Genomic DNA, 12,812 nt, shown 5'->3' with positions numbered 1-12,812 from the left:
ACGACACTCCTGGAGCTGATGCTAGGCTAACTACAACAGGGACAGTTTAGTTGCGGTTTACAATATTTCGATGTTGGAATAATCTGGAGTTAAAATATTTTAGCGTTAGCGTCGCTAAAGATAAGATTTATTTCCTGCCCTATGCAACTATCGCATTTTCCGCCGACTCGACCTCTGTGGCAAATTTCAAGACTTTTTACGCACGGTAACCCTCAAAAATGGAAACGCTGGAAGCGATGACGACAAACATCTACGTAGTTGGTATTTCCCACAATTCCTGTAAAGCTGCAACAGGACACAGATGGTAACACCTCGATGACGACAGATTAAATCCTCTTATACCAATGATCAAACGCGGGGAGGGCATGCCTACAGCGCAGACATCGCTGCTCACCATTTCCTCCCCATTAAAGAAAAAGAAGCACAATCTTCTCCCCTCCGCCTTCTTCCCTTCCTCCGTCTCCTTTTCTATTTTTAGCCCGCCCCTGAGATGAGAGACGACCCACCACTGCGGCGGTGGCAGGCGTGAGTGGGCGATGGTAAAAGCGGAAAAAGCGAGAAATATTGATAGGAAGACAAAGAGTGCACACAAAAGCAGAGAGCGACACAAAAGACAGGAAATATGGGGGGGGGGGGGGTAAGTACGTAAGTTCAAAAGACACTCAGAGTTTGGTTGTTATTGGTGATCCAATAGGAGGGTGAGGGTGTGTTCTGGTGGCCCTAAAATGCTTAATTTCCACCTACTCTTAAACTGACATTGGTAGCTTTATTAACCTCCAAGAAACTGTAAAAGTTTGTAAGATACAGACTTTTGAGACACGAGTGTAGATTTTCTTGCTGTTTAAGGGCTTTGGAAAAGTCTATATTTTAAGTGAGAATGCAATCCACACTTTCCCTTTAGTTTTTTTTTATCTGTGAGTGTTGTTTTTCCAGTGTCAAGGTCACGGCTATGGCAGAGTCGGAAATACAAGAGAGAAAGTAGGTTCTCGGAGACAGTAGAACTTTATATGGACAATATTTAAAATTGCCTCTTGTGGACTTTTTTCCGTTCCTAAACCTGTTGATTCAAGCCTGCAGAGGGTTTGGTGCCACTTAAAAATGTCCTTATTTTTGAAGGATAAGCACTTTTTCTCCAATGAATATAACATTAAATGAATCATAAATACACTCCATACATTGTTAATGTGGTAAATGACTGTTCTAAGCTGCAAACGTCTGGTTTTTAATGGAATATGTACATAGGTGTATAGAGGCCCATTTCCAGTGTTCTAATGGTACATTGTGTTTGCTAATGGCGTTAGAAGGCTATTGGATGATTAGAAATCCCTTGAAAACCCATGTGCCATCATGCTAGCACAGCTGAAAAATCATTATTTCTAATCTTGTCAATGTCTTGACTATATTTTCTATTCATTTTGCAACTCTTTTGATGAATAAAAGTTTGAGTTTTAGTGGAAAGAAGGTTGGAAAGTGGAAGAAATCCACTCTATCATAAGACTACAATACTTTACAGAAGTTACCCTGCAATTTCCACACCCATTGAACAAAGTAAAAGCTCCTTTCCGTACCTGCTCATGGTGCTCGATGCCCATACTGATGGTGTTGATGAGGATGGCGATCATGATGCCTCGGTTGAAGTACTTGCTCTCCACGATGCTCCACAGCTTCATCCTGACGTCGTACCACAGCTCGTCGCACCGCTTCTTGGGGCGACAGCATCCATCTTGGCTCTTCTCGTTTGCGGCCCCCTCCCTGTCGGTTTCCTCCACTGCCGCCGCCTCCTCCGATTCTCCGCCGGCCGCGACCGATAAGGCTGCGGCGCATCGGTGGCAGCCATCGGATGCAGAAGTGGCGGCGAGGGCCGCGGGTTGACCAGACGAGGCGTGGTCGGGTCTGTTGTGGTGGGGGCACGGCGCACCTGAAATCATGCAAACGTTAAGAAGTTTGCGTGGAAACTACGACTCTCTTTGAGCAATGTTCAAGTTACATACCGTGCCTTAACATCGCTCTCCTCTCGCGTCCTCCCCGTCCGTTGGCCTTCCTCTCCCGCCGCCGTCCTCCTCCTCCTCTACCTCGACCGACTCCGCGGAAGCCGCGCGGCTTCCCTCGCAGGGTGTTGAAAAAGGCGACCGTTTGTCTCCTGGCCTTGCGCAGAAGGTGGCAGACGAGCTGGAAAACCGCCTCGTAGCAGTCGCCGGGCTCGCTGTCGAGGGTCGAGGAGGACGAGAACTGCGCTCGCTGCTCCTGCATCAGCTGATGCTCTCGCTGCTTGGTCTCTGAGAACTGCGTGGCGATGACGACCAGGCACAGGTTGATCATGAAGAAGGAGCCGACCTTGGACGACGAGAAAGCACGAGTTTACAAGCTAATAATTCTTCATAATCCGACTTATGCTGTGGTTTAAAACCCGTTTAAGAAGTATTGGTTGTGCGCTCAACTGCTACATGGGTGTCAATGGCTTAGCACATTGAGGAGGTGCTATAAGGACGTAATGTGATTTGAAGATGACGCAAATTGAGAATTTACTATTTGTGTATCATCTGCAAAACTTACAACCAACGGCACGAAACACTGCAGGACCGATAACATGATCGGTTAGGATTCGCGCCAACGTAGCAGCTAGCTACGCTACCGTTCAAAAGTTTGGCCGTCACTTAGAAATGTTTTTGAATTTTTGAAGGAAAAGCACTTTTTTCCAATGAATATGATATTAAATGAATCAGAAAATACACTCTAGACATTGTTAATGTGGTAAACGACTATTCTAGCTGCAAACGTCTGGTTTTTAATGGAATATGTACATAGGTGTATAGAGGCCCATTTCCAGTGTTCTAATGGTACTTTGTGTTTGCTAATCACATTAGAAGGCTATTGGATGATTAGAAAACCCTTGAAAACCCTTTCAGTCAATGTGAAATGATAAACTATTTAAATAAGGTCCTTTTGTTTTGAGAGTATATCATTTTGTACCACTACCAGCGACGTGTGAGCCAATATGAACGCGTTCAGCCCATGTGTACGCCTGCCAACATTTGCAATTTCCAAGTTTCAACTTCTCTGTATTTCTTGGAAGAAAAAAGTTTGAATGTGTTTTGAATCCGTTTTGCTGCAAACGTTGACCGGCAACAACTGCTGTGGGGCCCCGTTACTGGCATCTTCTTTATACTAATGGCAGCCAAGACTCGTGGGTATTACGGAATTACCAAACTAAACACAGAAAAAGAAACAAATATGATTTCTCAAGAATTTGGAAGTTAGAACCCCCTAATCTGCCTCTGTGAAGTTTTATTGTGCCAATAATGCAACGGTGAACGATCCCAATATCTCCATGGAAACCAGGGAAACATAGCAAATAATTCTTAAATTCATTTAGATAAAAGGACGTGATGTGCAACTCAAGGTGTCTGTGCTCTTTCTTTGTTAACATGTGTTGTCTCTCACTCATTATAACCCTTTTTCTTCCATTCAGACTTCACTGCAGCTAATTTAAAACCCTCTACAAGATCAAACATATCTAAGAACCCAAATATACCCTCGTGATAATTTAAAAACCTTGCGTTTTGAAAAGATTAAGAGCTACGCGGGCTACCGAAACATGGCCTTGAGACCACGTTTTGTCCTCGATTATAATAAAAATAGTTGTTCTTGTGAGACTTGCGTATACAAAAGAAAGTCAAAAAGAGGTAACAGGAACAGGCTTTTTCTCTCGTTCTCACTCTCTGGGATTTTGTCCGAATGTCTGCTGCAGCAATTGTTTAATCCTTTTTTTCCCGAGCAATTATTTCTTTCAGAAGTGTGTCAGGAAACGGAGACGCTCGCCCCGTGTTTGATGTCCTCACTTGATGTTTTTTCGTTGGCTCGGAAACAGATACTACAAGAAAAGAAAGGGCGAAAGTAAAAGGCTGAGAAAAAAAGGGGGCAAGGTCACACAGAGGGGGCCAAAAAAAAGAAGGCGAGGGGAAAGCGAAAAGGCAGCAGAGATGAAGTCTAACGCTCTCTAGGCTGTGATCAATAGTGATTGTGAAGCCTGATAAACCCCCCCGCTGCTCTCCATGTGAACCCTTGGTGACAAAGACTATGGAAGAGCTGGATAAAATGTGTGTGTGTGTGTGTGTGTGAGGCTGCTCTCCATTGATCCAGAGCAGAGATCTTGGGTCAGACATGCTCGCTCTGTGGATTCACAGAGTGAAAAAGAAAAAAAGCGATGAGACCCAGCAGCCGTTCGGCACCCTCGCTGTTTCCATCAAATATTTATACTCACACTCTGCGAGAGCCACTGAAATACAATTAGATAAGAGAGAGAGAGTGTGTGTGTGTGTGTGTGTGTAGTGATACGTGCAGTAAAAGGAAGTCAGAGGCTGAGCATGAAGAAGCTCTGAGATGCTAAACGCTAATATGAATCCTCAATACCACATCTCTACTCATCAGTATTATACAAGGCCTCAAAGATGGGTCAGTAGTGGCTTACCCACGTTAGCCACAATAGCTAATGCTAACCCTAACCCTAACCCAGGGTGCAGTAAAGGAAGTTGGAGACTGAGCATGAAGAAGCTCTGAGACTCTAAACGCTAATATGAATCCTCAATACCACATCTCTACTCATCAGTATTATACAAGGCCTCAAAGATGGGTCAGTAGTGGCTTACCCACGTTAGCCACAATAGCTAATGCTAACCCTAACCCTAACCCAGGGTGCAGTAAAGGAAGTTGGAGACTGAGCATGAAGAACCTCTGAGATTCTAAACGCTAATATGAATCCTCAATGCCACATCTCTACTCATCAGTATTATACAAGGCCTCAAAGATGGGTCAGTAGTGGCTTACCCACGTTAGCCACAATAACTAATGCTAACCCTAACCCTAACCCAGGGTGCAGTAAAGGAAGTTGGAGACTGAGCATGAAGAACCTCTGAGATTCTAAACGCTAATATGAATCCTCAATGCCACATCTCTACTCATCAGTATTATACAAGGACTCAAAGATGGGTCAGCAGTGGCTTACCCATGTCAGCCAAAATAGCTAATGCTAACCCTAACCCTAACCCAGGGTGCAGTAAAGGAAGTTGGAGGCTGAGCATGAAGAAGCTCTGAGATTCTAAACGCTAATATGAATCCTCAATACCACATCTCTACTCATCAGTATTATACAAGGACTCAAAGATGGGTCAGTAGTGGCTTATCCACGTTAGCCACAATAGCTAATGCTAACCCTAACCCTAACCCAGGGTGCAGTAAAGGAAGTTGGAGACTGAGCATGAAGAAGCTCTGAGATTCTAAACGCTAATATGAATCCTCAATACCACATCTCTACTCATCAGTATTATACAAGGACTCAAAGATGTGTCAGTAGTGGCTTACCCACGTTAGCCACAATAGCTAATGCTAACCCTAACCCTAACCCAGGGTGCAGTAAAGGAAGTTGGAGACTGAGCATGAAGAAGCTCTGAGATTCTAAACGCTAATATGAATCCTCAATAACACATCTCTACTCATCAGTATTATACAAGGACTCGAAGATGGGTCAGCAGTGGCTTACCCACGTTAGCCACAATAGCTAATGCTAACCCTAACCCTAACCCTGAGCAAGTTGTCCACCAACCGACGTGGTGGTGTGTCCTTGGGCAAGACACTGAACCATTAGTGTGTATATTATGTATAGAAGTGCTACATGGATTGAGGTTAAGACAACATTAACTTATAACGACGCACTCGCCAACCCCTTAAGAAGAAACCCTGTTCGACTGCTTATTGACGACAATACCTGATGACCTGCAGGTAAAAAGCAAGGTATATGCAGAGGACCGTCTTTATCGGGGTCACCATAATTGGACAATTGGAAAAACAATGCCTTTTCTGCTGCAACCTCTCTGTGTTAACTATCCATCCTCTCTTGTATCAACAGTTCAGGGCTGGCGCACGGCGGCAATGATGTGCTGATAGTCCAAATGAGTCTCGATTCAAACACTTGCGGCCCACCGAGGTGTCGTTTTGACGGCGTTGTTTTGTTTTCCTTTCGCGGCCACAGCGAGCGTTGCCGTCTTTCTGATGGCACAAACGACCTCACAATTGTTATCCTGCTGGAAGAAGTCATCAGAAGACGGCGAGTGTTGCCGTCTTCTGATGGCTTCTCTTCCACGCCATGCCACGGAGCACAAATTATACCAAAATTGTTTCTCGAACATGACGATGAGATCGTTGTAATCAAATGGCCTCCAAAGTACTCGGCTCGCCTCATTCTCAGATGTGGTTTCCTGTCGGTACAGGCTAAAATCACTGAGGAATCTTGTGTCTCAATGTCGTGGTGGAGAATCTATATTCAAGCTAATGTGACACGAGTTATGTGAGCTGCAACTAACGATTATTAAAGTGTCAGAAAAAGCTAAAAAATGTTGATCAGTGTTGGTGAAACCTGAAAAATGATGATCCACAAACCAAAATGATTCGGTTTTTCATGATTTCATGGTCATAATGGAGCAAAGGGACCAGAAAATATTCACATTTTAGAAGCTGAAACGATCAGAAATCATGAAAAAAAGCTTCAAACCGATCGGTCCATTATCAAAATAGTTGACGATTACCGTCACTCTTAGAAATAAGGGTTCCAAAAGGGTCCTTCTACAAGGGCTGAGGTTCTACCTGGAACCATTTTGGAGGGTTCCACCAAGAACTCTGTTAAAACCCTTTATTCAGGAAAGGGGTTTTCAAGGGTTCTCTGGATCAAAATGGTTCTTACTGGAAACATTAGTGTTACCAAGAACCCTTGAAAAACCCTTTCTTCGGGCAAGAGTTTTTTTCAGAAGCAAATGGTTCCAGGTAGAACCCCAGCCCTTGCAGAAGAACCCTTTTGGAACCCTTATTTCTAAGAGTGCATAATGAGGCGTATACTGTAAGAGAGCACGGTGTAGCTTTTCTCTATTTCCGCATGCAAAGCCTTTAATTCCACTGAGCTCGTTTTGTCTAAACTGCTCTAACGTGATGATAATCAGTGTTGGGCAAAAACAGCTTTAAACTCTCTCCGTCTTATTCACACTTCTTTTTTTTTCATCCGTCTCTCTCCGTCTGTCACTCGTCCTCCGTTTTCATCTCGTCCTCCTTCTCGAAAACACCCGCTCTCTCGGCAGTGCGATTCAACTTCACACGCTTAATCCGCACGAATGTTACTTGAGCGACGCCGTCTACGCATTCCCGATACAACCCGTGTGTCGCACACTCATTAATCCCAAAAGGGGAAATTGCAAAGTGGTGCAGCAGCCACTTCCCACTTTACATGCATCACTAACGCAACAGGGCTGCTGAATCAAAGGCTAAATGTAAAGTAAAACACAGAAAATAAACATTATTCCTTAAATCACGACCCCGTTTCTATGCATTTTGAATGAAAACAGCGTGGAAATGTGGAGTTACGAAGATGACAATAGTCTCTCTTGGTGCCATCGGGGAAAAAACGTTAAATACATTACAGAGATGAGACTTTCTTACTCAGACGAGGAATATCACAGAACTCCTGACGACTTTGATATTGATGGTGAAGAACGGATCAAAGTTGAATGTTTTTAAATGATCTTTACATGTACCTTAAAGGCGTAGCACGAAGAGAACAGAAGCTTAAAACGTCACAAAAAAGTTAATTCCACTGCTTTGCTTTCTAGGACCTTGGTGCAGTAAACCCCCTACGGAACTCTCTGTTACCTGACGTGGTTTTCTTGCCGGGAGCAAAGTAGGGAAGTGGTGACGCTCGCGTCCCCGAGAGCTTCAGCGACGGTTGTGTTAAGAATAAGAAGAATTCCGAGTGAGTACGAGCCTCAAAGTGGTGTCATTCACTCACATGCTACTGCCACAGTAACTCACTGTTTGTAAAGTTGTTTGTAAAGAGAACAGGCAAGCTAGGCTGCCGCTTGCTAGGTTAGCATGCTAACGTCAGTGGAAGCAAAGGCGGATAGAAGAAGCCAAATGTAGGCATTGATGTTATTTTCTTTCTTTTTTATTATTATTATTATTTTTACCTTCAAAATCAAAGATGGAATCGAGGATTTAACCACTGCCACGTGTAAACTCTTCAGTCCTCATTTGGAGGGAAACCGCCTCAAAACGCAACGAGCGCTAAAGCTATAACTAGCGCTATACTGTCGACGGGTCTGTAGCATCAGACATTATTCAGCGGTGGAAAACCATGGATTTAAGCATTTACTGGTTATTTTCACATCGATATTGTTAATATAGATGATTTATAAATGGCCTATAAGGGTGTTGGACATAAGAGGGTGGGACATTATGTCAGCCATGACACCATGGAGACAATTGAAATGGGAACTTTTATGATATCGTGACATAAAACCAATGACTACAGTCTAAAAACGGTCGAAAATGGAATGGAATCGCGACCTTAAAATCGAATGAAGACACCCCTAGATTGTTCGCATTGTCGATTTAGCACAAGCAAACTACAGTGTTATTCCCAAGGTTGTTAGGAACGCTGACATTTCGGGGATTGCAACTCTTTGCCCTGAGATCTCAGGGTTACATTTCACACATGACAAAGGAGGTGCAGAAGTGTTTTTTCCCCCTCCTCAGATTAATTAATCAAATTGTGTTCAATGATATTGATAAAGGAATTGACTTATTTGCTCAATAACACCAACACAATCCTGCCTCTTGTACCTTTAATTAACACGTTACAATCGTTATCCAGAGTCCAGTTATCTTTCCCATCCCGTCCCATCTCCGTTTTCGGCGTCCATATTTCCTGTAGACACGTTTGTAATATCTGCACCGTCTCGGAATAACGGATAACCCAAATTGCAAGGAGCTGTGTGTATGTTGGTCGCAAATCCTTTCCAACAGGTCACTTGACGGGTTTCAAACCTGCCAGGGAACTTACTGGTGTGTGCAGGGCAGATTGCAGACGGTGTTCGGCTCAGAAAACGCGAGAGAAATTGGTAGAAATGATGTAAACAGTGGCCTCTCTCCGTTTCTGAAATGTGTTGCGTTACTGCCAACATATGACCTGCTGTGAAAAACCCAGCGCCGGGGCTGTGTTTCCCGCGCGAGTCCGGAGGAAACCGCCGACAGATTCGCTCTCTAATTATTAACATTTCATTCAAGATCAAAGCGACACACCACCACCACCACCACCGACGTCTGGTGTCATCGCTTCCCCTCTCTCACTCTCTCTCTCCGATCCAGGCTCTAATTTGACGCCGACACGCCAGTTCAACATGAACCACCTGTTCATTTCATGTCCTCGTCAATCCACCCAAAAATCCATCCCCTCCTTGCTTTCCACACTTCCTCCCTCGACCCATTTCATCATATTTCTCTATTCCTTACTCCTTACTTCCTTCCTTCCACCCCCTCTCGGTGTAGGAGATACTGTGTGTGTGTCCTTGTCTGTCGAGCAACGGATAAATAAAAGACGCTCAGGATAGTGTGCTCAGCAAGGAAAAGAGGGGAGACTGATCCACTTAAATATGGGGGGTAGGTACAGTGGATGGATGGATGGATTTTAAAGGGATAGAAGGAAAGAAGGGATGAAGGGAGCTTTGAGGAGAGGAGCTTACACGTGGATCTGAAGGCAGGCAATTAAAAAAGTCTAATAAAAACAAAGACGCTCCCCAGGTTAGAGGAGGTAGAGACGAGCAGTCGCACTGCGTTACGGTAATAATCGCAAAATTTCCAGACAGCCTGAAATAGACATATATATATAAATATGTACATATACATGTATGTATATGTATATATACATATATATATATATATACACATGTATATGTATATATATATATATACATGTATATGTATATATACACATATATATACACATGTATATGTATATATATATATATATATATATGTATATATATTTATACACATATGTGTATATATACATACATATATACATACATATATATATATATATATAAACATATACATGTATATGTGTATAAATGTACACACATATACATATATACATATACAAAACAGCATGAAGTTACCCAAGGACCCATGCAACTCAGACACCAGCAACATAATAAAAAAAAAATCATAATTCATAATTGTGTGGGTGAAAATCGCCCCACGTTAGTGTTTTCGGGGTCAAACTTATTCATAACAATCGTCATAAGAAGCACCCGTGATTCATTTGTTTTCGGATACCTTGCTTCTTTCACTGTGAATCACGTTGCCACTCTCCAGGTGGCGAAGGGAATAAATTAAGCCGTCTTCTCTTCGTCATCAAGAGGTACAATGCAGTCGTTTGTGGTTTTCGGGAACAGTATATAAGCTGCGATGTGGCACGTTGTTTCAGCAGAGGACGATAATTAAGCCAGATGGCGATCGCTGCATCAGTAACTTATATGAAGAAGACGTATATATGTATTTTGTCCTTTTTCTATCTCCAATCTCCACATTTTATCTGAAGCGAAGTTTTATTGTGACTCACGATGATGAGCAGGATGAAGTAGATGAAGTTGTAGAACGAGTGCGCGTCCATCACGTAGTACATGATCTCCACCCAGCCCTCCAGGGTGATCACCTACAGACGGGGGGGAAACGGTAAGAGTATAAACTATAGGTGAAATTCAGTTAAAAAACATAGTTACACACACATTTATCGCATGTTTCTATACAGTCACCAGGCACCGTTTACCAGTTAGCTCTGTTAGCGACTTTAGCGCGCCTATAGTAGAACTCGAGCATTATTTTAGAGACTCATTTTAACAATCGAGAGTCAACAAACATTAACTGCCGTTAACGCGCTAATGTGGCCAGCACTAAAACGGTTTATGTATCTATACCATAGCTGCTAGCGTCCGACCATGATACCATTTTTTTTAATCTTCTTCCCACCTGGAAAATGACGATCCAGGCATAGGCGATGTTGTCGAAGTTGATGGCCCCCTTGTGGGGGTTCCTGTATCCCGTGTGACACCGGGTGTAGTACTGGTTCCAGTTGACGCACAGTCCCGCCACGCTGACGCTGCCGTTGACCAGAGGCTCGGGACTCAGGCCCAGCGACTGGCGGTAGAGCACGTCGTCCTTGTCCAGGCAGCAGCTCTTCCCGCCCTCGCGGCGCGCCGGCACGTCGGAGCAGGACATGATGCCGTTGTCGACCGGCAGGGAGCAGATGAAGGGCCGCTCGTCGTCCTCGTCGGCCATGTAGTACGGCCGAGGCAGGCTGATGCCGGTGGTGCTGGAAGTAGAAAAAGGTAGAGGTTGGTGAGTATGCTAAAGTATGCTATGTTTGAGCTTTGTTTTCATCAAGCAAATCCATACACTCTTAGAAATAAGGGTTCCCAAAGGGTCCTTCTACAAGGGGTGACGTTCTACCTGGAACCATTTGCTTCTGAAAAACCCTTTCCCGAAGAACGGCGTTTTCATGGGTTCTTGGTAAAACTAATGGTTCCAGTAAGAACCCTTTAAAACCCCATTCCCGAATAAAGGGTTTTAAAAGGGTTATTGGTGGAAGCCTTCAAAAGGTTTCCAGGTGGAACCTTTATAAAAAGGTTCTACCAGGAGCCAACAAGGGTTCTCCTATGAGGACAACCCGAAAAGAACCTTATATGGTTCTACTTAGCACTTTTACTTCTAAGACAGTAAAAGTGCTAAGTAGGGAAAGGAAAGGGTTTTTTAAGGGTTCCTGGTAACACTAATGGTTCCAGTAAGAACCATTTTGATGCAGAGAACCCTTTAAAACCTTTCCTGAAAAAAGGGTTTTTCATGGGTTCTTGGTAACACTAATGGTTCCACTAAGAACCATTTTGATCCAGAGAACCCTTTAAAACCCCTTTCCTGAATAAAGGCGTTTAAAAGGGTTCTTGGTGGGACCCTACAAAAGGGTTTCACCAAGACCTAGAACCTTTTCATAAAGGTTTCACCTGGAGCCAAAAAGGGTTCTCCTATGAGGACAAGCCGAAAAGAACCTTATATGGTTCTACTTAGCACTTTTACTTCTAAGAGTGTATGGTAACACCCTAAAAACCTCAAATCACAGGCAATGACAGTTGTAGAGCATCCTTTATCTTATAAGATAAGATTATATATTTTATTATTATCAACTACTTTTTAAATGAATTGAATACAAATAGTCTGGATAGTATCCATTTCTGCATTGTCTGATGTTGTATTGTGTGCGGATGGGTCCATCAATCCATTACCCTCGATACCGATGTAAAGATACATCTAATCCCGAATTAAAACGCTTGAATCTGTCTTTAAACCAATAAAGACAAAGCACATTGTAACATCAGAGGTTAAAAACAGAACCGATAATCCGCTCAGCGACTGCGAAATGCCGATCGAACAAGGGTCAAAAGTACTCAAAGGCTGCGTCTGAGTCTCTCTGATATGGTTTTTTTTCCGATATTGTGTTCCAAAATCTTATTTTCATTCTTCGGCAACATCGGCGAGACGTTCAAGCCAATAAAAAAAAGCTCGGAATTGAAGCGAGCTGAAGTGAATTGAGAGAGGATGATTATGTTTGAGGTGTCACCGGGCTGTTGAACCCTCCATGTCCATCCATTAAACATGACCCCAACTCTCATCTCTTTGCTCCTGACCTTTTGTTCTTCTTTTCGACGAATAATAGACTTAAAAAAAAAAAAAAAATGTCAACAGTCGAACAAACGAGAGACTGAAAAAAAGAAGAAAAAAGATGACGTGATGGATGTCGTTTACCGACGGTAACTCTGAGGAGAGTTTGAAATGGACAACGTTTCCTCCCTGAACCCAACCAGGAAGTAAGAATATAATGACTGGACACCAGAGGGTGATTCTATGGTTTGTTTTTCTGCTGCACTTTTTATTTCCTTTAGACC

General features: G+C 43.3%; 1 protein-coding gene across 1 annotated transcript in view; it reads right to left on the bottom strand.

Moving 5' to 3' along the window:
• The window catches only part of cacna1ib (calcium voltage-gated channel subunit alpha1 Ib), a gene marked incomplete at its 3' end in the record, with an annotated part of 154,744 nt that overhangs the window by 74,554 nt on the left and 67,378 nt on the right, over positions 1 to 12,812 (bottom strand). Inside the window, exons 6-9 of the mRNA XM_083905613.1 lie at positions 10,846 to 11,188; positions 10,439 to 10,531; positions 1,992 to 2,334; positions 1,569 to 1,918 (exon numbers count right to left, since the gene is read on the bottom strand). Coding sequence (XP_083761739.1) covers positions 1,569 to 1,918; positions 1,992 to 2,334; positions 10,439 to 10,531; positions 10,846 to 11,188 — 1,129 coding nt within the window. The remainder of the gene's footprint in view (positions 1 to 1,568; positions 1,919 to 1,991; positions 2,335 to 10,438; positions 10,532 to 10,845; positions 11,189 to 12,812) is intronic.

Source organism: Microchirus variegatus (genome assembly GCF_963457635.1).
Source record: "Microchirus variegatus genome assembly, chromosome: 19".
Taxonomy (NCBI): Eukaryota; Metazoa; Chordata; class Actinopteri; order Pleuronectiformes; family Soleidae; genus Microchirus; species Microchirus variegatus.
Note: the sequence above shows the minus strand (reverse complement) of the source record. Positions and strands in the feature narration are given on the sequence as shown.